This window comes from Schistocerca americana, chromosome 1 (assembly GCF_021461395.2).
Source record: "Schistocerca americana isolate TAMUIC-IGC-003095 chromosome 1, iqSchAmer2.1, whole genome shotgun sequence".
NCBI classification, from domain to species: domain Eukaryota; kingdom Metazoa; phylum Arthropoda; class Insecta; order Orthoptera; family Acrididae; genus Schistocerca; species Schistocerca americana.
The window spans coordinates 656427703-656453245 of NC_060119.1; the positions used below are offsets into that span (position 1 = coordinate 656427703).

At 36.7% G+C, this 25543-nt stretch overlaps 1 protein-coding gene and 1 non-coding gene across 2 annotated transcripts in view; one reads left to right on the forward strand and one right to left on the reverse strand.

Moving 5' to 3' along the window:
- The window catches only part of LOC124608284 (phosphatase and actin regulator 2-like), a 261644-nt gene that overhangs the window by 230326 nt on the left and 5775 nt on the right, over positions 1-25543 (forward strand). The window contains exons 3-9 of the mRNA XM_047139974.1: positions 4473-4767; positions 11351-11383; positions 16529-16662; positions 18238-18394; positions 19253-19308; positions 21771-21874; positions 24537-24709. Of these exons, the coding sequence (XP_046995930.1) occupies positions 4473-4767; positions 11351-11383; positions 16529-16662; positions 18238-18394; positions 19253-19308; positions 21771-21874; positions 24537-24709 (952 nt within the window). The remainder of the gene's footprint in view (positions 1-4472; positions 4768-11350; positions 11384-16528; positions 16663-18237; positions 18395-19252; positions 19309-21770; positions 21875-24536; positions 24710-25543) is intronic.
- Trnas-uga lies at positions 3400-3474 on the reverse strand. The gene has a single exon. It is a non-coding gene; the product is annotated as a tRNA-Ser (tRNA).

The following is a 25543-nucleotide window of genomic DNA, read 5'->3' on the forward strand; positions in this document are numbered from 1 at the left end:
GAGGTCAAGAAACCTGACAATGACCAGGAGAGCAGTGTGCCGACCTTATGACTTCTCCATACCCTATCCAGTGATGACACTGGCAGAGGATGTCACAGTGATCACCTTTGAAATAGCACTTTGGAGCACAGTAGATGTTGTAGACCTTATACCAGGCAGTCTTGTGGCCTTCTATCACTGACATAAGTTGTGGCAGTGAAGTGATGTGTACGTGCCAGTCAGTTGCATGGAAATAGCACAGTAGGATAGACTGATGGGGAATGTAACATAGTGGAAAGGAGCTATCATGTTTTGATGTACCTATGACCATCCAGTAAATGACAGTGCCCTATTTTTTTTTTTTATTTTTATTTTTTTTTCGTTATGATTTTAGGGCGCAAAACTGCTACGGTCACTAGCGCCTGAAGTGCCCTATTTGCTGATGTATTGGTGCAGATTGTCCAAAGTGTCTACAAGGAATGGGGTGTGTCTCATAACTGTGTAACATGACATGAGAACAGTGATTGTTAATAGATCCTAACTGACAGGGATCAGAAATGAGTGTCATGCTTTGTCAATGATAATTGATAGAGGAATTGATGTTCTCAGCAAATGCAGATCCATCTTGACCATGCAGCTATGCAGTGGACATTTGAAGGTGGTTCTGTGATGTTCTTGGGCTATGTTGCGTAGAATGACTGGGGTCCACTCATTCAGGTTACCATGAATATGAACCAGGATGCTTACTTCAGTTTTCTTGGTGAACACTTGTTCCCTCTCCTACATATTCATGACGAGTATGCTGTGGACACTCCCATCTTGTAAGGTGACAACAACTGTTTTCAAAGGGCATCATGTGTAAGTTTATAGATTGAGGAACAATGAGACACCCTATTGCACCTCAAATGGCCCTCTAAATCACTAGGTCTTATTCCTACAGGAAATGTCTGGGATGATCTGGAACAGTATGAAACAAAGCAATCAACATCTCCAAAGTTGGTGGCTCTATAATATCTAAACAACGGCTGGCTTCAGCTTTATATGGATACCTGGAGAAATATCAAGGCTAGAGATGATGATACACAGTATTAGTATGATGTCTCTTGGGGGTTATTAATTTTTCGGACTGTGTTGTTATACTGGATCTTTAGAGATTGGCTGTTGATTGCATGATATGGAGAGTTGTCTTTTCACATGTAAAATATGCAAGTTTTTTTAGAATTTAGTTTATGCTTGCCATGTAACACAGAAGCAGGTTGTGATACGAAATAAAATGAATTTCATTTTTAAGGAAAATTCCATTTGCTGCAGGATTTCCTATGATATTTTATAACTGCTGCAGCAGACATGAAAACAGTTACATAAAGAAGAATTACTCAAGCAAATGAGTCTTTTGTAAAGAAAAGGACAAGACTGGCAAATGAAAATTGAAAATATAATATCACTGGCTGCAAGAAAGCATAGCTGTAAGATAGTTTCTTTTGGAATGTAGATATCTATTACTCGAATTTGATTGTTAAGGGAAAAAAAAAGACTGGAACATTTTGAGAATAACAAATAGGAAAGTGTTAAGAGCAAGAAAATTCCCATTGAGGAATACATCATAGGCAACCATGTATTATGCTGGTCAATCCAGATTACATCTTAATTGAGAGAGAGCCAGAGGCATGTTGTAAAAGAGAAAAGCAACATCAAGAATTGCTGTATCCTGCTACTAGCGCGCGTGTGTGTGTGTGTGTGTGTGTGTGTGTGTGTGTGTGTGTGTGTGTGTGTGTGTGTGTGTGTGTGTGTGTGTGTGAACTGATGTAAGTAACACAAATATGTCTTTATGAATAAACCTCTGAATAATAGCGAAAATAAGACTCTCTAAACTCCACACATAACAAGACAAAAGAATCATACAGAAGCTGCAACATAAGCAATACACAAAACATCTGATGTGAGTGGTACAAACTAAAAGAACTTATTGAGCATGAGACTGCGCTAATCCGCACTTATATAGGTGCGAGTCACCAGTAGATGCCATAGTGGAGACTGTGCAGTGTGCATGCTTCCTACAGACAGACTGGTGGGCGGCCCATGCTGAGACAGTCGGCAGTTAATTTAAGTACACACACACACAGCAACACTACACTTGGCACACTCGCACTCACTTGCACTAGTAGCAGGATACAACAAGAATATATAATGTATGGTTGACATCAGATATTGAAACCAGTACAAGAATGTGAAGAGACAACCTTTGTAGATATGAAATTGAGATCCCATTCAACCCCATCAGGTTGTCATTAGAGATTGGGTGGCGAAAAAATAAAGAAGACGTGAGGCTAGAGAGTGGTGATATTTTTGACTTATCAGTGATTATTCTCTTTGTGTCATTTAATTGGAAATCACTACTACTACTGCTACTACTAGGCCACACAGGAAAGCAGTATTTGGCAATAGTTGATGACTGAACTGTGTCACCAATGTACAATCTCAGGCGTTCAAGTAAAATAGCTGGTTAAGTTGAGGTCCAGAACACTCGCTGTAAGTCACTCTTTATATGTGATGCTATGGAAGTGCATCATGCTTATTCTAGATTATTACCTCTTGAAAACTGTTGAAACAATGCAGTTTGAAGTGTATTGTACACATCTGGGAGAAGTGTGTTACTGATTAAAACTTGGGCATATTGTCTAGTAGCAGTGATGATAATCAGGGCAGTGCAAAGACCCATGTAGCAAGAAGAACTATGCGGAAGCTAAGTAACTTATGCATCCATCACACACATTAGATAACACAACAATATACGTAAACCTTCTACAGCATCTAAAGTGCTCCTGAGGTGAAAGGGACCTAGCAGTGAAGCAAATATGGACAAAATCATTGACTGCTCACATCAGTCCAGGAGGTCACATTTTTAGTAATGAGGCAGTAATGTTTTGCTCCCAGTAGGAGGCAAATGTTTCAAAAAGTAGCAATGATTTTGGAAAAAAATGTTTATTCCAAGTTACTGGAAGCTTAAGTTTTGAATGTGTAAGCATGATAACCTAATGTTATAACTTAATACAGTTTCTTTATTTCCTCAGTTCATTTGACTTGTTTGCTACAAGCATTCTTTTTCTTCTTTAAAGTAGTCTGATCTGCTAGCTTATAAACTGAGCAAATTTCACGCTTGGTTTTGGAACTGTGCTGAGAAGAAACACTTTTTTAATAAAATTGTATAACTATGCACACTATTTTACATATATGTAAGAAAAGAATAGTGCAATAAATGTCTGTTTCAAAATCACTAAATGTAGGCCTCTTATTGGTGGGCATTTGCTAACTGTTACTTGAAATATTTCGTATCAAAATGATTATATCTTCACAGAATGAGATTTTCACTCTGCAGCGGAGTGTGCGCTGATATGAAACTTCCTGGCAGATTAAAACTGTGTGCCCGACCGAGACTCGAACTCGGGACCTTTGCCTTTCACGGGCAAGTGCTCTACCAACTGAGCTACCGAAGCACGACTCACGCCCGGTACTCACAGCTTTACTTCTGCCAGTACCTCGTCTCCTACCTTCCAAACTTTACAGAAGCTGTCCTGCGAATCTTGCAGAACTAGCACTCTGTAAAGTGTACAGAAGCACTAGCTTCTGTAAAGTTTGGAAGGTAGCAGACGAGGTACTGGCAGAAGTAAAGCTGTGAGTACCGGGCGTGAGTCGTGCTTCGGTAGCTCAGTTGGTAGAGCACTTGCCCGCGAAAGGCAAAGGTCCCGAGTTCGAGTCTCGGTCGGGCACACAGTTTTAATCTGCCAGGAAGTTTCATATCAGCGCACACTCCGCTGCAGAGTGAAAATCTCATTCTGGAAACATCCCCCAGGCTGTGGCTAAGCCATGTCTCCACAATATCCTTTCTTTCAGGAGTGCTAGTTCTGCAAGATTCACAGGAGAGCTTCTGTAAAGTTTGGAAGGTAGGAGATGAGGTACTGGGAGAAGTAAAGCTGTGAGTACCGGGCGTGAGTCATGCTTCGGTAGCTCAGTTGGTAGAGCACTTGCCTGTGAAAGGCAAAGGTCCCGAGTTTGATTATATCTTGTTTCTCCTATTCCCTATCTCTCTCCTGCCTTGTGTGTCTGTGCCTTCTCCTCTTTTCCATCCCAATATGGAATTGTGTTTGATTATTTTGCGTGGAAAGGATTTGAAATAAATTATAAGAGGTATTTGATTACCTCATTAAAAGGAAGCAAAAATGAGCCTGTGTAAATAAAATAAACAATGTATCAAAGAATAACTCATTGTTTGCATAGTTGACTGTGTATATCACATACTCATTATATTGCAGCTGACTTTTTTAATTGGGGGTTCTGATGAAATGTAATTATTTTGTCTTTTCTCTCTCTCTCTCTCTCTCTCTCTCTCTCTCTCTCTCTCTCTCTCTCTCTCTCTCTGTGTGTGTGTGTGTGTGTGTGTGTGTGTGTGTGTGTGTGTTTTTTGATGTGTTTGTGATACTGAAATTATTTATCAGATCAAGATGAGGGCTCGTGCTGCGATGAAGGTGAGGATGAAGATGATGAAGGTGATGAAGACGATGCACACTACCTGTTCCGTGTTCCACAGCCTGATCCAAGTATAGACACGACACGTGTTGAGGAGATACCGGCAAAAGAACCAAAATTCCATGCTGTGCCACTTAAGTCTGCATTGAAAAAGAAAGGTAGTGGAGGCAGTAATACAGGAGGGAGCGGTCCAGGTACTCCACAGAACACACCAACACAAGAAAGCAGGCCTCTCACTCTGCGCCAGGACCATACGTCCTTCAAGTAAGTCTGTGTGTAGCTAATATCATTCAAACACTTGCTAGAAGCAATATATCATAGATACTCAGGAAATTTTCTGATTTTAGTGAGAGATGTAAGATTGCACATGTGAGTTGGGGGGGGGGGGGGGGGGGGGAGAGGGTTGCACATATGTGCATATATTTCCTATCATTTTAGTTAATGTTTGAAAGAGTGTTTTAATGTTGAACATGTAAGCAGCAGAAAGCATTAAACCATTTATAAACTGGGGTAAAGAAACTCATATCTTCTCAGTTTCTGTACTAATTTTCTTTCCTTTCTTCATTCTCTAAATCTTCAGGATGTTCACTTCTGTTATATTCGTTGACAGAAGTTCCTATTACCCAGAAGATAGAAACTCCATTACCATTTTATTAATACAATTTTAACTCTTGTATTATTGTATGAAGTTGCTTCAATTTGTTTCATCTCAAGTTACTGGTATGTTATGGTGTGCAGAACTGTTACACAGATGCATATGAAACAGAATCAGTATTGTGCACCATGGTTATCCTATGTGCTGGCAATCCTGTTTACTGAATATTCTACAACCATATAGGTAAAGCCACTAATTTGACATCATTAATTAAAATGCAGGTTCTAAATTGAGCCACAAAAGGATAAATAGTTATTTGTATGTTCATTGAAATTGCATGCCAATTATGAACAAGGTATGACAAACTATAAAATGTAAACAAAATAGTGCTGAAGGCACTTTAATTAACTTTACATATCACATAAGGTGATCTAAAGTTCATCTTCTAATTATAGATTGAGGTTTAATTGTGAATACTCAAGAGAACACATGATCAGGATAATACTTTTTTATTGTATCATAAAAACACATCATACCTGAAAAGAATGAGCAATCAGTAAACATCAGTGATGTGAAAGAGATAATGAGAGAGAGTGGGATCTTAAGCAATATTGCAATACATTTATAATCCACAATGAATCAGCGACTGACTGCCATAAGTAGCAAGGAATCCCTCTACATCTATATCTACATACATACTCCACAAGCCATTGTACAGTGCATTGCGGAGTGTACCCTGTAACTTTACTAGTCATTTCCTGTCCTGTTCCACTCACATACAGAGCAAGGGAAAAACAACTGTCTATATGCCTCTGTGTGAGCCCTAATTTCCTGTATCTTATCATTGTGATTCTTACATGAAACATATTTTGGTGGCAGTAAAATTGTTCCACAATCAGCTTCAAATGCCGGTTCTCTAAATTTTCTCAATTGTCCACCTTGAAAAGAAATTAGCCTTTCCTCCAGGTATTCTCACTTAAGCTCCTGAAGAATCTCCATAATACTTGCATGTTATTTGAACCTACCAGTAGCAAATCTACCAGGTGGCCTCTCAATTGTTTTGATATTTTTTATTAAGCTGATCTAGTGTGGATTCCAAACTCTCTCCCATTTCTCTAGAATAGTAGCACTAGTGTCCTACATGTGGTCTCCTTTACAGATGAACCACAATTTCCCAAAATTCTCCCAATAAACCAAGGTCAACCATTCTTCTTCCCCACCATAGTCCTCACATGGTTGTCCCATTTTGTATCACTTTACAGTGTTGCATCCAGATATTTAAATGATGTGTCTGTGTCAAGCAGGGCATTACAGATGGTGTATCTTTGTTTTTCCTACTTATCAGCATTAACCCAGGCTCTTCTACACTTACAGCTAGTTGTCATTTATCACATTAACTAGAAATTTTGTGCAAGTCATCTTGTGCCCTCCTACAGTCACTCAACTTTAACACCCTACCATACACCACAGCATTATCAGAAACAACTACAGATTACTGCCCACGGTGTCCACCATATCATTTATGTATATGATCCTGTCACACTGCCCTTGGGCACTACTGACTTTGAAAAGTAATATAGTTTCTCTAGTTGGCAGCCACTTGAGGTAAAGATACTGCTACCACACCAAGTGCACATTCACAAAGTATTTTAAATAAATTTTAAAGCATACAATTATGTGATATACTGCAATATGTTTCAATATAAATTAACTGAATGAATTAAAAATGAGATAATGGCTGCAGCTAACATGCCCTTAAAAATAAGATTCAGTATTCATTATCTATTACTGGCCAGTTTCTTAATGTTTTTAATCAGGTGACGAAACTGAATCAAAGAGGTCTTTGAAAATCAACAAACTGCCATAAATGAGTGACATGTATATTCTCCTATAGAGATACAAAGAAACCATTAAATGTTAAGGGCAATAGAAAAATGTTTGTACCCAGCATCAAAATTTTGGCAGTGTTGTCACAAGTGTGATAAGAGTTGCTTTGTGTCAAGACATTCCATAGAAAAACCCTTAAATGTGACGATGGAAAATGACATTGTGCGTAGCTCATAACCAAATCCGACGCTCATTTGTATTCAATATCAAGTAAAATAAGGGAAAGGCAACCACTCATCTATAATTGACTGATGTTAGGAGCATAGAAACATGTAACAGAAAATAGTATTTACACTACCTTTCAAGCTCTTTGTTCCATCCAGGAATTTCTGTCTATTGCACTGCAACAATGTCTGCAGCCACCATAGTTCTGTAATAGGGACACTGACAATTTTTTTGAGTGGTTTTCAATTGGTAGTAGTGTCATTGCTTCAACAAAAATATTTTTTAAAACAGTACATTGTTATTTTTTTAAAAATGTAGCTTTTTTTAAAATCTGGGAAGTGGTACATATCATAATATGTCTTGTAAGTTCCCAAATCTCACTGACAAGTTGTTACCAGAAAATGGTTTTATCTCAGCTTCAGAAACTCAAGACTTAACACTTTTGAAAGGAAATGAGGTGTGTCTGCATAAGACATGATGACACACTCAAGCATATGGTATATAAATATATAAAATTTTCTACAGCAGTGGTTGTTACTGTAGTTCACACTGAAAGGAGACATCTGAGGAGGCCATTCACTGCCAATAAACACGTCATTATTTGTGTCAAGGTGCCAGCTATTTTGTTTTAATTTTTCTGATTTGTAGAACCCCTGTAACAGCGAGATGAGACGGTGGACTGTATGTTCACATTTATTTCTATAATTCATCATAATGTTTGTACTCAGAGAAGTAAATTTGTGTAACTCTAATTCTCGTATTAAATGGATATTAACTTTTTTTAGTAACTATACAGCTCTTGATGTAAGATCTAATCAGTAAACAAAAACCATTTGTCATGAAACATCAAAATCATAAATATGTTTGCTGATTAAAAAATAGGCCTACAGTTTTTCAGTGGCTTTGAATTTTATTTTGTAAGAAACTGGGCTTCATTTTCTCTACCTTCCCCCTGTCACATATTACTGTGAGTACTTCCCCACCCACCCCATCCCACCCACACCATCCTCCCATTTCAGCTTTTGTATATGTCCTTGGCTCCATAGGTACTTGGTATGAAATAGTACTTAAAAACAGTTGCTGAGCAATGTAAGAGGAAGAGCAGTGGTTGTTTCAAAGTAGCTATGTTCTATTAATATAAAAAGAAGTAATAACAATATGGAAAACACAGACTGATACTCACCACATAGAGGGGTTGAGTCACAGACAGGTACAATGAAAACGTATACTAGAAATATTTCAGCTTTTGGACAAAGTCCTTCTTCAGAGGCAGAAAACTGTCACACATTCACTCAAGAACAATTCACTCACACATGGCCACTTTCTCTGGATACCTTTTGGGTCTTAGTGGATTCCTGTTCTGTAAAATAGTGTTGCAATTCTCATTCAGGTATCGTTATTCACATTTAAGGTGCTTTCAATAAAATATTTCAGGTGATTATTGAAGAGATCCCTTTAATAGATCAATTTATTATGATTTGATTTTACATCTGAGCTAGAACTCTTGTCTGTGATCACATTGATTTTGATAATAATTAAATGTTAATATTATTTCTGTCTGGTCTCTAATTAAATGTAGTGAAAAGACTTACCTGAATGAAAGTGTAGGGGCACTGAAGGTGTAGGACACCATTGATTTGCCTGGGTTTGTATGGTACTCCAGGAGGAGGGAAGGGCACATATATAATTGTTTTGTGCTGCTACATTGATACTAGAGATGAACCTCTAATGTTTGTCATTCATTCATTCATTATGTTTCATACATTCTATTAAAAAGAGATCCTTCAGGGCTGTGTAATGGGTTAAGGTATATGTTAACAAAGTGAAGCATATTAACTGTCAGTTTATTGCTGTGAAATGTTTGTACATAATGAAGCTAAATTTAAGATGTATAAATCAGTGTGAATCTGCTGTATGAAAGAAGCTGCTTCTTCCTCCTGTATATTAAATAACTACTGTTTCCATCACATTGGACTTTAATACATTCTTAGGCACATGATCAGTGACATGTTCACGAACCAACTGTCTTATTATGTGCCGGTACTGCAATTTCCAGTCATCTGCCAAGTATCTGACTTATCTAGTTCTCTTCTGCTCATTCTTTCACACTGTTGTCGCACTATGCTCCTTGAAAGCTGCTATTTCCTGAATAATAATAAACTGAAGAATGTACAGCAAACAACTGCTGACCAGTTGTGTATTGGTGGAAAGCTACCTTCGTCAGCACAGAGGATCAGCTGCCACAGGAATTTAGGTCCCAAAATAGGTAGTGATGTACACTATGTGATCAAACGTGTCCACACACTGCCAAAAATATATGTTTTTCATATTAGGTGCATTGTGCTGCCACCTACTGCCAGTACTCCATATCAGCTACCTCAGTAGTCATTAGACATCGTGAGAGAGCGGAATGGGGTGCTCTGCGGAACTCACAGACTTCGAACATGGTCAGGTGATTGGGTGTCACTTGTATCATATGTCTGTACACAAGATTTCCAGACTCCTAAACATCCCTAGGTCCACTGTTCCAATGTGATAGTGAAGTGTAAACGTGAAGGGACATGTACAGCACAAAAGCGTTCAAGCTGACCTCGTCTGTTGACTGACAGAGACCGCTGACAGTTGAAGATGCTCATAATGTGTAACAGGCAGACATCTATCCAGACAACCATGAAGGAATTCCCAACTGCATCAGGATCCACTGGAAGTACTATGAAAGTGAGTCGGGAGGTAAGAAAACTTGGAATTCATGGTCGATTGGCTGCTCATAAGTCACACATCATGTTGTAAAAGCCAAATGACGTCTCACTTGGTGTAAGGATCATAAACATTGGACGATTGAACAGTGGAAAAACATTTTGTGGAGTGACGAATTATGGTACACGATGTGACGATCCCATGGCAGTGTGGGTATGGCGAATGCCTGGTGAACGTCATCTGCCAGGATGTGTAGTGCCAACAGTAAAACTCAGAGGCAGTGGTGTTATGGTGTGGTGATGTTTTTCATGGATGGGGCTTGCACCCCTTGTTCTTTTGCATGACATTATCACAGCACAGGCATACATTGATGTTTTAAGCACCTTCTTGCTTCCCACTGTTGAAGAGTAGTTCGGGGATGGCGATTGCATCTTTCAACACGATCGAGGACCTTTTCATAATGCACGGCCTGTGGCGGAGTGGTTACACGACAATAACATCCCGGTAATGGACTGGCCTGCACGTAGTCCTGAACTGAGTGCTATAGAACATCTTTGGGACATTTTGGAACACCAACTTCATGCCAGGCCTCACCAACCAATATCAATACCTCTCCTCAGCGCAGCACTCAATGAAGAATGGGCTGCCATTCCCCAAGAAACTTTCCAGCACCTGATTGAATGTATGCCTGTGAGAGTGGAAGCTGTCATCAAGGCTAAGGGTGGGACAACACCATATTGAATTCCAGCATTACCAATGGAGGATGCCACGAACTTGTAAGTCATTTTCAGCCAGGTTTTTGGATACTTTTGATCACATAGTGTATCAGTAAATTGTGACTGAAGTATTTTTTAACAAAGGTCTCATATTTTACATGTTTCCACCACAAGGCTGCAATTTTCACAAATAGCTCTGCCTTCACAAATGAGTCTCAGCCATCATCATCTTAGTCTTAAAAAACCATATGGGATAGTTCATATGAGTATAAAAATTACTTTTACTGTAATATCATGGTCACCTTTTAGTTGTTAACCTTTATTTTTAGGTGACCAATTTTGATCTTTGAAAGAGATCATTGTCAGATATACATTCATTGATGACTGTAGGAATTGCTGGCATGGAGAAGGCCCATCCATGCTGGCGTGGGGTGTTCTCCATGCCAGCATGGATGGACCTGCTCCAGGGTCAGCGATTCCTACTGTCATCAAGAAATGTAGATCTGACAATGATCTCTTTAGAAGATCGAAACCAGTCATCTGAAAATAAAAATTAACAACTGAAATGTGAGCACAACTGTGTTTATTAAATTAGAAATAATTTTAATAGGTCACTGTTTTCTTGGATGTTCCAAAACAACTTTTACTTTAGTTTCAGTGGTTCTACAGCACAGTGTTGCATACTGAGTTTTTTGTTGACATTCAAAGAAATATTTAGGTATTAATGTTTGCACTTAATTAGTGATTGGATTGTAATATATCTCTTACTTTTCTTATGCTTGCATAGAAGGCCATCTTCTAGACCACGAACAAGGATAAGGTAACTGCTTTGATAACATAATTATAAACTTATTCCAAACAAATGTGCATTAAAAACTTCTAAAACGGCATCCGCCTAAATAAAATAAATATTCAAAAGATCATGTGTTAAATGCATTGTATTCCATCAAAATAGTAAGTTGGATTATAAACATGAGAGCTGGTTTTTGATTGAAAAAGGACTAAAATCTTTTATCTGTAGTTTTATTAGCTAAAATGATATTTTATAGTAACTTGGAGAATTTATTTTTTAAATTAATTTCTATCCTCTTTTATGTTTGCACAGTTTAGATAAATACACGTAGTGTATGTATATGAAAAGGTAAATGGAAGAGTAATTACAGCCATACATAAAAAAACAATGAGTGACAATCTTCCTCTATAAGAATTTCCCTCTAGAGTGAAGAAATGTTAGGTGAGGTAGAGGTGTGAATGTAAAATTATTTAAAAGACTACATTCTAAAAATATCACTCAAAATCCCATATGAAATGAGATTAAATAAGACAGGATAAAACAGCAGTTATAATTTTAATTGCTGCTAGCTGTAATTTTGTCACAGACTCATGAAACAAAATGTCATCTGCAGAGTGGAAAATTTTTGATGTTTTAGACATTTCTGAAATATAACTTATAACTTTCATGCAAAACAGGGAGCCTGTGAATAATGATCCCTGATATTGATTTTTTTTTATTTTTTTTAGTGAACTAACTTGGCTTAATATTATTTCCGAGAACATTATTTTCTTACAGTGACGATGATATTGCCCAAGTCTCTGTATAATGTCGGTACCAATGATGTGTGTCGCTTTGGATTGGAGGAGATTTTTTCTATGGTTTCGGGTGGCTAGTGGAAATGTTAAAGACTGCCTGTCTTGCTTTAGAGATTAGATTAAGGCAGAGCTCACCATCTGCAGCATCATCAATAGAACCGACTGTGATCCTTTGGTGCAGAGTCGAGTGGAGGGTCGAATCAGAGGCTTAGGCAGTTCAGTGACCGTGTAGGCTGCAGATTCCTTGACTTGTGCCAAGGTGGGTTTCCAGGTTCCACTTAATAGGTCAGGAGCCCACTACACACAGGAGGCAGCTACACAGGTAGGCTGTGTGGTAGGGACTGCGCAGTTTTTTTTTTAGGTTAGAGGGTCTCAGGGAACCACAGAAAGGGCATCCATCTAAGAGGGGGCAGGTAAAATACAGTAAGGTAGTTACAGAAACGATCGGTATTGTAGTTGTAAATTGTCGTAACTGTGTTGGGAAAGGGAGCTCCAAGCCCTGATAGAAAGCACTGAAGTCAAATAGTTGTAGGTACAGAAATCTGGCTAAAGCCAGATATAAGTACATCCGAAATTTTTTCAAACAATCTAACAGTGTTCAGAAAGGATGGATTAAATAAAGTTGGTAGTGGAGTGTTTATTGCTGTCAGAAGTAGTTTGCCTTGCAGTGAAACTAAAGTAGATAGTTCCTGCGAAATAGTATGGGTAGAGGCTATACCTGACAATCAGACTAAACTATTAATTTGATTTTTTTACTGACACCTGACTCAGAAGATACAGTTGCTGAACAGTTCAAAGAAAACCTGAGTCTCATTTCAAATAGGTACCCCACTCATACAATGATAGTCGGTGGTGACTTCAATCTACCCTCAATGTGCTGAAAAATTATATGTTTAAAGCAGGCGGCAGGGATAAAATGTCATCCGAAATTGTACCGAATGCTTTCTCAGAAAATTATTTTGAACAATTAGTTCATGAGCCCACTTTAAGCATCAATGGTTGTGAAAGCATGCTTGATCTCTTAGCAACAAATAATCCTGGACAAATAGTGAGTGCTGTGATGAATACAGGGATTAGCAACCACAAGGCAGTTGCTACTAGGCTGAATACCATAACACCTACAACCATCAAAAAGAATACAAAGTATATATATTTGAGAAAGCTGATTAAAATGCTCTTAATGCATTTTTAAAAGACAGTCTTCACTCCTTCCGATCTGGTCATGTAAGCATAGAAAAGTTGTGGAATGATTTCAAAAAGATAGTGTTGACAGCAATTGAGAGATATATACCACATAAATTAATACATGATGGTACTGATCCCCCATGGTACACTAAACGGGTCAGGTCACTGTTACAGAAGCAGCGAAAAAAGAATGCCAAATTTAAAAGAATGCAAAATCCCCAAGATTGTCAATGTTTTCCATATGTTGGAAATGTAACACTTGCTTCAATGCAAGATGCTTTTAATAATTTCCACAATGAAATTCTGTCTCGAAATCTGGCAGAAAACCCAAAGAGATTCTGGCCATACATAAAGCACACCAGTGGCAAGACGCAATCAATACCTTCACTGCGTGATAACAACACTGAAGTCACTGATGACAGTGCCACTAAAACAGAGTTATTAAACACAGTTTTCTGAAACTCCTTCACCAAAGAAGATGAAGTAAATCTTCCCGATTTCCAATCAAGTACAATTGCCAAGATCAGAAACAGAGAAGTAGATATCCTTGGTGTAACAAAGCAGCTTAAATCAATAAAGCCAAGACCTCCAGACGAGATTGTATACCAGTCAGGTTCCTCTCAGAGTATGCTGATACAATAGCTCCATGTTTAGCAATTATATACAACCACTCGCTCACAGAAAGATCCGTACCTAAAGACTGGAAAATTGCTCAGGTCACACCAATACCCAAGAAGGGAAGTAGGAGTAATTCGCTGAATTACCAGCCCATATCACTAACATCGATTTGCAGTATGGTTTTGGAACATACACTGTATTCAAACATTATGAAACACCTTGAAGAAAATGATTTATTGACACATAGTCAGCATGGATTCAGAAAATGTCATTCTTGTGAAAAACAACTAGCTCTTTGAAGTAATGAGTGCCATCGGCAGGGGATGTCAAACTGATTCCATATTTTTAGATTTCCAGAAGGCTTTCGACACAGTTCCTTACAAGTGTCTTCTAACCAAACTGCGTGCCTATGGAATATCGCCTCAGTTGTGTGGCTTGGATTCATGATTTCCTGTCCGAAAGGTCACAGTTCGTAGTAATAAATGGAAAGTCATCAAGTAAAACAGAAGTAATATCCAGCATTCCCCAAGGAAGTGTTACAGGCCCCCTATTGTTCCTGATCTATATTAATGACATAGGAGACAATCTCGGTAGCCATCTTTGATTGTTTGCAGATGAGGCTGTCATTTACCGCCTTGCAAAGTCATCAAATGACCAAAATGAATTTCAAAATGATATGGATAAGATATCTGTAAAGTGGCAATTGACACCGAATAAAGAAAAGTGTGAAGTTAATCACATGAGTACTAAAAGAAATCTACTAAATTTCAATTATGTGATAAGTCGCACAAATCTGAAGGCTGTTAATTCAACTAAATACTTAGGAATTACAATTACAGATAACTTAAATTGTAATGATCTCATAGATAATGTTGTAGGTAGAACAAACCAAAGACTGTGATTCATTGGCAGAACACTTCGAAGGTGCAACAGGTCTACTAAAGATACACTTGTCCACCCTATACTGAAATATTGCTGTGCAGTGTGGGATCCGCATCAGGTGGGGCTGATGGATGGCATTGAAAAAGTTCAAAGAAGGGCAGCTCATTTTGTATTATTGAATATGGGAGATAGTGCCATACACATGATACGTGAATTGGAGTGGAAATCATGAAAACGAAGGCATTTTTTGTTGCAAAGAGATCTTCTCATGAAATTTAAATCACCAGTTTTCTCCTCCGATTGTGAAAACATTCTGTTGGCACCCACTTACAAAGGGAGAAATGATCATGATGATAAAATAAGAGAAATCGGGGCTTGCACAGAAAAATTTAAGTGCTCGTTTCTCCCGTGCGCCGTTTGAGAGTGGAACGGTAGAGAGACAGCTTGAAGGTGGTTCATTGAATCCTCTGCCAGGTACTTTATTGTGAATAGCAGAGTAATCATATAGCTGTAGATGTAGATGAGTAGTTGGGATGTTTGACAGTCAAGTGAAATAGACTGTTTCAGTCAGTGCTTCCACTGAGGATTTTACCTTTCTGAGTGAACTGGAACAGTTTTCACTCAGCTGTGAGATGTCAATTTATGTACTACTTGAAAGAGAGAGAATGTTGTACTGAGCACTTGTCCCTCCAGTACTACTTTCCAGTGAAGTCTTTGGCAGAGGAAGAAGCAGGGCCAGTTGGATGGTAGTCAATGCCTTGCCGGATGATAGTATGTTCTGCTGACTAATATTTTCTGTTACATAGAAGTTCTACTTGGAGAAACGTTTCTTTGATTATTTGTAATCTAAATGGCCTTCTTGTCTAGTGTGACATATAGAACATTAACCTGTGAGACATACTGTGTTTGAAAACCAGATAGAGTCAAAGTGCTGGTTTAATGACATTTTGTCTGATACCTCGTAACTTTGACCACACGCAATTTTAGTCTAATTGTCTATTCACACTTCAGAAAAAACATAAAGGCAGTTGAAAGACAGCTTATTGGCTGCAGAATTACATTGTATTTTTTCTGTTAAATTAAGTAATGTTACAACATCAGGAAGAGCACCTGCCCACAATCATGTGTGAGACATCTGATAAGCAAAGATGCAGTAAATTGAGACCCTGCAATAAAGACGTGATAAATGTGATGAAAATGAAATAAGAGAGTATTTTTATTGATACCCATTTTGATCATTATTACAGTGAAAGTCTACTGTGAGAGCCTGATTTAGAAACAACCACCAGGAGGTTATACTTATTGGAACACAAGTTTTTGTAGGAAGTTATTCTGATAAACTGTTTTCATGGTGTCAGGCAAGCAACACTATGCTGATTGGGAGGGTTTGGTTTTCTCAATCCTTATTCTTGGGAGAAGATCAACAACTTCTGTCTGCAATTTTCTGCAGTCTACATACTAATTCTCACAATTCTAGAATAAAAGAGTTGTTAGGAAATTTCAGAAAAACAAGAAGGAAGAAGTGTTAATCCTAAATAAATATTATTTCTTTTAAACTGTCATAGTCTTGTATATTGCACATGCTTCAACATTACCCATAGCTGACACTTAAATCTGAAATTAAATTGTCAGACAATAACAGTTAACATAGAAAAAAATATTTCTAAAAAAATATGACGTTATGTTTCAGTGCTCGTCCTGTGAGATTCGGAATCCCTCTGCCATGTACAATGGAAAATAAGGAGAACACAAGGCCATATGTGATAAGAGAGGATGGTGATGGACCAGTCCTTTATCGAGAAGATGCTGACAGTGATGAGGAAAGTATGTGATATGCTTCATGTTAAAATGAAAGAGGATATTGTTATAAAAGTAAATTTGTGTTATTACTTTTTCTAATATTGCTTGACATTTGAGTGGACATAAAAAAGCATATGTGTGTAATTAACAAAGCATGGATTAATATAGCTGGGTAAAGAACTTAATCTCATTGTTTCTGTAGTGTAATTTATTATCAATCACGTGAAAATATGTATCAAAAAATAAAAAAAAGCTTATTGTCATAATATTGTGCACCTCTTTAAGTTTCTATAAATTTTTAATAATTTCTGAATTTTTGTTATACATTAGTAATCCAACAATAATATATTGTGTTTTGTTACAGTTTTATACTGAAAAACATTATTTCAGAATCGCAAGGCAGCTGTGATTCAGTGCAGAACACAGCAGAGCTCTTTTTAATTAGTCACTGTGTGTTTTTGTTTTTATAATTAAATCCACACTATTTTCACAATCATTGAAATATCCTGTATTTTGGTTTTAGGAGGGTTGGCTTAGAAGCCTTGTAGCTTGAGGCTATTCGATAGGGAAATCTTTTACACTTGTTGTTTTGTGGCAGTGAAGCAATTGCTCATTTAGATGTGTCTCCTATGCTGTCAGAAATCCCTCTTCAGTTGATTCTCTGATTTTCTCTTTAGACACCTCCATGTGAGTCACAATATACACCACAATTACATTGTCATTCGTGTTATGTGATGGTTGTGAGGCTTTTGGAAAGGACGTATTTTACGAACATTAGAACATTTGTATGTAGAATCTGTAAGGACTGCTTGATATCAATTTTCTTCTGTTCAGCTGCATTTTGAGAAAGGGTTGATTAAAGATTGTTGAAGGAAAATGCAACCAACCAGAACATTGTTGCACAATATAGAAATATTTCCAATGCAGCTGGGAAAAAATAAATACAGTGAGTCTGTTAATACAGAATCCATAATGGTAGGCAGTAATGTCAGTGTTGGTTGACCATACTGTAATTTATTTTTATTTGTTTAAAATACTGTCTCACATTTAACACTGCTAGTTAAGTGATGCTGTTCTGTGTGATATCTAATAAATAGTACTCGGTGTTGACATGCTCCTAATTCAGCACTTTATATAGCAATCTTAATTTCCAGTAGTAATTTTAATCATTGCTTGCAACTTCAGTTTTGTTGTCCTTAATGATCAACTTAACAGATTTTGAAAAAATGCAGATGGAACTAATAAGTGATTTTGCCATGAAAAATATTAATTAGCAGTAGAAAATGGATATGACACAATAAAAGTTGCAGCAGCTCATCTTAGAGTAAAGATTTCTTTAAAACTCTTATATGCATAGTGAGGAAGACAATGAATAAAGTTCCTGCAAAGAATTATTACTTCTTAATCAAAATTATTATTGTTGAATACATACTATAAAGTTGCACAGATAATGATCATGCATCAAAAATGCAGATTATGGAATTTTACTTGCACTAAAATTTTTCTTGCTTTATCATATAGCAATAAAGAAACTGAAACATATACTGTGATTGTACATTTGTTCTTACATAAGACAAAAACATTTTTACTCCTGTAAAGGTCGCCTTGCTGCTAAGATTGCACGGAAAGATAGTTTGGCTCTGAAACTTGCTTTGCGGCCCAACAGGCAAGAACTGATTGCTCGCAACATAATTCACGAAGAAAGTGAAAATGAACGAATGGAGACAAAGGAAGCAATTGGTGCACGGCTGATAAGGTGTGTTATACTTCAAATAATGTTCTGTATAATATGTTACTTTATGCATTTAAGTAATCAGTGTATACTCAGTTTTATTCAAACACAGCTGTCATAAAAGGTTTTAAAATGTGAATTTTTAGTGTGTCACCAATGAAGAAAGAAATGAAATCTTGACTCGATATAAATGTATCAGGGGTTTCTTATTCTGAAATACTGTAAAACTATAGAAATAGATTGCATCCACTTAACACAAGATATTGTAACCACCTTAACATACACAAACTGATGACTGATATCAAGGTGTCAGAACAGATTGATCATTTGAGTTTGGAAACAGATAAGAATTCAAGTGAAGTTGTGTAGAAAATTTGATAAAAAGACAAAATCTGAACAAGGCAGAAACAAAATTTCAAAACTAATTTTGTCATTTGATTTCTCTCTTGCGCTGTGAAAAATTTTAGATTCACTGATCCAACTATTCATATTTTTATTTCTATCTTATCCTTTTATGTTTCTTGCTCTCTATTAAAAAAGAACAAATATTACTTTATGAAAAACAGATATCTAGTAGCAGCTTACTTTGTGTTATTATGTGTTTGATAATTTTCTACATCTCTGTCATCGGAAGCCTTTTTGTCTCTCTTTCCAGCATGTTTTAAATTTGTGTAAATTTGAAATATTTGTAGGCTTAAGTGACTTTTTTTATGCTCTCTCTCTCTCTCTCTCTCTCTCTCTCTCTCTCTCTCTCTCTCTCTCTCTCCCTCTTTCTCTCTCTCTCTCTCTCTCTCTCTCCTCAGTTTGTTTGTTTTTGTTTGTTTAGGGCAAATAGTAAGATAAAAAAATCTAATGAAGTATGTATATTTAAACATTTGACAGGCGGCTGAGCATGCGACCAACACAAGAAGAATTGGAAGAAAGGAATATATTAAAAAGTAAGTATTTTCTACAGTGACTGAATGCTACTTTCAAAGAAATCTCTGGAGCATTATGTTTTTCTTAGCCATGTGAAATTATTCTTTAGATATTTTGTTGCTAGTCATACTGCAACACACAGCTCCAAATGATCAGATGTTCAGTGCTTCATCTCCATAAGTGCAGATCACTCACATTCATTATTTTTTATTCATATCTCTGTTGTGATGATACAGTGAGGAAGCAAAAACTCATGAGATACTAGTTTAAAAAAGTCTATACTTTTTTATTTTTATCTTTGGAAATTATGGGGACATTGCTCATATATGAGGAAATATTGAAGAAAGTATTACGCAGAAAAATTTATGTGAAAATTGAGTAATTTGCATCGATAAAGCCTAGAGAATTGTGAAGAACAGGTAAAACATCAATAAACAGAGCATAAAATGCAAGTCGAGTTGAAATTTGTTTCCAGGATAATGTGCAAAGGTTGGTGGAAGAAAAGCATGAAAAATAAAACCAAGTGCTTGAAGTTAGCTAACACTTATTTTTCTAGCATTTTAGTCTGTTGATGAATAAGTCGATTTCTACTGTTGTATTCCTGATGCAGACCCTGAAACTAAAAGCTAATGTTTTAGGGCAAGAGTAAGTATCTTAGCTCTCCAATGCAAACTGTAATTCAGTATCCATAGTCTGCTTATATAAAGTGCTCTTAGAATCCAAATAATTTAGGAATGAGGGTGACAGTTCACTGAATAATAAAAGTGTTGATAGGAATTAATGCCTCTATAATACTGTGAATTAGCATCATCAGTCCTAGTTTATTTACATACTATCAGTCTCTTATTTAAAATAAATAGCCCATTGCATATGTATGTTTTCTCTTACTGTTTAGAGTAACATTTGATGTATGTAGCCTTTGTACCCAACAGATGCCAAATAAACAGTTTACTTTTAACAGTATTTTTACGTACATAAGCTTCATTGCAGAGATCATTATTGCAATCCAGTGAATTTATGCTAAGATGTTTACTGATTTTGTAATTTAATCAAACCAAAATATGTTTCTCTCTTTGTATCCAACCTAAACATGTGGGATCCGTACTAATGCTAGAAATTGGAAAGTGACTTGGATGTTACATTTTTGTGACAAAACCACTGAACTGATTTCAGTGAAATTTGGTATGGGTATAGCTGGAACCCTGAGGAAGAACATAGGCTACTTTGGATAGTATGTATATTTAAAAGTGGTGAAGTAGTGAATGAGGGTAACTTCTGTTTTACATCAGTTAAAATAAATTCCACTGAAAAACTGTTAAACTTCTTGCATAATGTACACATTGTATAAAATATAGCTAGCTCATTGTTCTGCATTGGGAGAGGAGGGAGAGGGAGGAGGAGGGTTGGCCCTCATTACAAACTATGCTTACCCAAACAGGCAAAAATTTGAAGGCAGCTGATGTTATTACATGTACAATAGTGTAGTTACTCAATGTCACTCATCACAACTAATGATATGTGACCACAGCTGCAGGTAACAGCTAGTGTTTTTATATTTTTGTGAGAGCACTTGTGAAAATCTATGTTTTCATGTATATAATAAACTTTTCAATGTTGTAATAATCAGCATCACCAGAAACATGAGATTTCAGTTCCATGTGTGACACTCTTAGAAGAGACAAAGGAATACCTCCTTATGGTTTATGTGTAATATAAGTGTGCTTAACATAATATTAAATGTAATTCATTTACCCACTGTATTGGAACATAGAACAAAAACAGGGAGAAAAGCTGAGAGTTGTTAATCCAAAGGCATCACGCTTACTTGTCAAAAGCATATTTTCAAATGCTGTTAAATTAAATGATGATATCAGAAGAGAGTTGGTCAGGAAAGAACTCTTGGCAAATCTCATGCCAGAACAATGGATAAGTTAGTGGAGCAAGAGATAACACATCCAGAAATGTTTATTTGGCATTAGTACAAGCAACAGAGCATAAGAAGTTATAGGGGCAGGATACGATTAGAATGTGTAAACCAGATTAGCTAGGATTTTGAGTCTGGTTAATATGCAGAGATGAAGATAATAGAACAAGATGGGATGGCATGGATGATACCGAATCAAATGTCTGATGACATTCGAAAAAGAGTACTGGAATATGTATGTAGAGCTCAGTCTTTATACTACAGACACAGAATGTAGAAGTTAACTAGGTATAACTTGTAACACACTCTTTTGTTCCTAGCTGTCAAGCAGTAACAAAAAGCATCTTTCTTGAAATTAAATTAACATCATTCTTCATCTCTCATTAAAATTGAATATCAATCTGATTTTACTATTTGAAGAGGTTACTGAGTTTTCACAATGGCAAAAACTGAACATTTAAAGTAAAACATAAAGTATTTATCTTGGTTACTGTACAGAAAAGAGCGATGTAACAGGCTTAGTATTTGTCTCTAACTTGTATTTATATTCTTGTACAGAACAAAGTGCAGCAGAGGAAAAGAAGATGAAAGAAGAAAAGAAGAGGATGCTTCTGCGAAAGCTTAGTTTCAGGCCAACAGTTGAAGAGCTCAAGGAGAAAAAGGTTATTCTAATTTCCATTGTTATCTTTTACTGTTTATGTTATGTTTCATAGTGTATGCTACCATTCAAACATTCCTTTTGTAGTAAATTATATCTGCAATATATTATCACTTTTACATGGTACAGCTCATTTACAAATGAGCTAGGCAGGATTTATATATTGATAAACTGATCTACTAAAATTGTTCATCAAGCTGTATGCAATCCATTTCGTGATCACAACAAGTGCCCATTGACACACATTCAACAAAACTCTCAGTATTCCTATATTCAGTTCAGAGTTAAGTTTTGATCAGTTGCAGACCTTCTCAGATATGTATGATAATGACTCTTACTCAGTTTCATGTTGCTTGAAGTTTGTTTACTGTTTTCATTAATTTGGCGTATGACTCACAAACTGCCTCCGCCCCCACTCCACAAGGTAATTTGATTAATAAAAAAAATCATGATGTGTGCACAGGGCACAATCATTTAATAGCTTGAATGGTTTGTTAATAATGATGATGAAACATACCAAAATTCAAATACTAAAATTAGAATGTTCATTACTCTCAAAAAAATCTATTTTCTATAAAAAAAATTGTCCTTCCAACAAGTGATTGTTTGAAAGACAGACTGCAAGACATAGAACATAAAACATTGACCATTAATATCAAATCCTGACTTTCATTGCTTGAAAGTAGTATGAAGATGCAGAATATCTCTTAAACAATCGAAACTCCATGTAGAAATGTCAACAATGTAGGAAAAGATAGATTGCTACTTACCGTAAAGGTGAACATCAAGTTGCAGGCAGGTATGATTAAGACACTTACACATAAGGTTTCAGCCACAGCCTTCATCAGAAAAAGAAAAAGACACACTGTTCATTCTCAGAAGCAAGCACATCTCAAGCACAGATACATGATCACCAACTCTCGCAGCTCAGGCTTGAATGCCAGGTAGTAGCAATCTACCGGGTGATCAAAAAGTCAGTATAAATTTGAAAACTGAGTAAATCATGGAATAATGTAGGTAGAGAGGTACAAATAGACACACATGCTTGGAATGACATGGGGTTTTATTAGAACCAAAAAAATACGAACGTTCAAAAAATGTCTGACAGTTGGTGCTTCATCTGATCAGAATAGCAATAATTAGCATAACAAAGTAAGACAAAGCAAAGATGATGTTCTTTACAGGAAATGCTCAATATGTCCACCATCATTCCTCAACAATAGCTGTAGCCAAGGAATAATGTTGTAAACAACACTGTAAAGCATGTCCGGAGTTAATGGTGAGGCATTGGCGTCGGATGTTGTCTTTCAGCATCCCTAGAGATGTCGGTCGATCATGATACACTTGCAACTTCAGGTAACCCCAAAGCCAATAATCACATGGACTGAGGTCTGGGGACCAGGGAGGCCAAGCATGACGAAAGTGGTGGCTGAGCACACGATCATCACCAAACGACGCGCACAAGAGATCTTTCACGCGTCTAGCAATACTTGCTTTTTTTGGTTCTAATAAAACTTCGTGATTCCAAGCACGTGTGTCAATTTTTACCTCTCTATCTACATTATTCCATGGTTTATTAAATTTTCAAATTTATACTGACTTTTTGATCACCCAGTATCTTTTCCTACATTGTAGAATATCCCTTAAGATTCATCAGAAGATTAATGATACTTTTCTCCATTTTGTAGCAGCATATTACCTGCTCATCCACACCAAATTCCATTGTTAAAATCACGAATGTACAGAGTAGCTGGGTAAGATGAAACAGATTTCAGTTAATACACAAAGACATAACAAGAAGCAGCTGAACCAGAAAATTTGTCATTATGGTTTATGCTGTCTTGCAGTTACTTATTCTAACATTTCGACATGTAATTAATAGCTCCACATTCTTATTTAATTGGATAAGTGTTGTTGACACTTTTTATAGGCTTTCAATAGACAGGCTGTCATTATAATGTTTGACAGACATGTATTGGTTCCACATTATCCTACCTCCATATTCTGCTATCTGTGTAGATTGGATACTATTCCTGCTTTCCAGTAATTTTAATTTTGAAATGGAAGAAGATGTAGTACTCCGAAGCCAAGTGAAATGTGCAAGTAATTTCTGTTATTGACTACAAAGATGCCATTAATGGACCAACCTGGTATGCATCTGAAAGTAACTATTTTAAGTATGGGCTACCAGGAGTTTGCAGGACTCCATTTTAACTCTGTAGTTGTACTTCACAGTTTCATTTGATATTAATCTGCGTAGAAGTTTCTTGCATCCTGCAGCGATTTTTCTTTATTTCATTCTTTTGAATATATCCACCTGAGAAGTGCCAATTAAGAAGAAAACTTTATGCACGCTTTTCCTTGCAGCACTCCTATACTTCCTGTAGGACCGATAACATAGAAGGTATAGAGGCTCTGAAGTTGAGAACACCAGGATTAATTCTTAAATGCCATGCAGGAGGTCAAGAACAAAGTAGTGAAGTGTGAGACATAATGTGAATCAAATTATTGAGCATTTGTGAATGAATGTCACTATCAATATAAAATAACATAACATGAAATATTCTTATTGCTTAGTGGATATAAAGTTACTGATGTTGTATGGGATTCAGTATTTTGTGTGAAGGATTGGACTAAGTTAAAGATTTGTGTACGTTTTGTTGCAGATCATTCGATTTAATGATTACATTGAAGTGACACAGGCACACGAATATGACAGGAGGGCAGATAAACCATGGACTCGCCTCACACCTAAGGATAAGGCTGCCATCCGTAAGGAGCTCAATGAGTTCAAAAGTTCTGAAATGGAAGTGCACGAAGAAAGCCGTCACCTCACAAGGTAACACTTAAGATCTTATGTTTATTGCATCATTTATGCCAGTGTTTCCTTTTGATGTAATTTAAATGTAATTTCATTAATCCAAATGGCAGTGACACAATTGTAACCAAGGTCTTGGGGGTGTAAAAAAATTGAGCTTCTAAATCATTGCAACCAAAAGATACTGTTGTCTGTAAATACCTGTTTTTAAAGTTGAAATTTATACCTATCTTCCTTTGGTGGTGAAAATAATTTAAGCTTTTAAGTCAATGCAGTCAAAAGGTACAGCCACATATGTCACATATTTTGATACTTGCAAACTCACTCATCAAAATCTATAGATTAGCCATCTATTTACATGTCGGGCCTGGTGGTTTTTCAGTAAAGCACATGCCTGGAAACTGAAAGGTAGCAGAATTGAATCTCAATCAGACGATTAATTTTTCAGTCTTCATTTTAACCTGGCCTTCACCTCTCTGATGTGAGGAGTTTCCAGAGACATGGTTCAGATTCCATGTTAAACTGTAGGTTCTCTTTCCTCAGTTGGATGACTGAGGTTGGTTAGGGACACACAGATTGCCAAAGTGGCATCCAGTAGAAAGACTTTTGCTAGGCCACAGAGCCACACAAAATGATCATTATTAACTATGTACATGATGTAAAGTGTGTACAAAACCCGTAGAATGAAAGTCCTAATCACACTTGTCCGGACTTTACTCACTGATACACAGTAAAGAAAATTTCCTGATTGTGTGAAAATAATATTATGTTATTGAGTTATAGCAGAAGTCTATGTAATAAGAAACGAGAGCTGCTCAAGTGTGTGTTGTGCTAGCTTAATACACAGGAAATTGT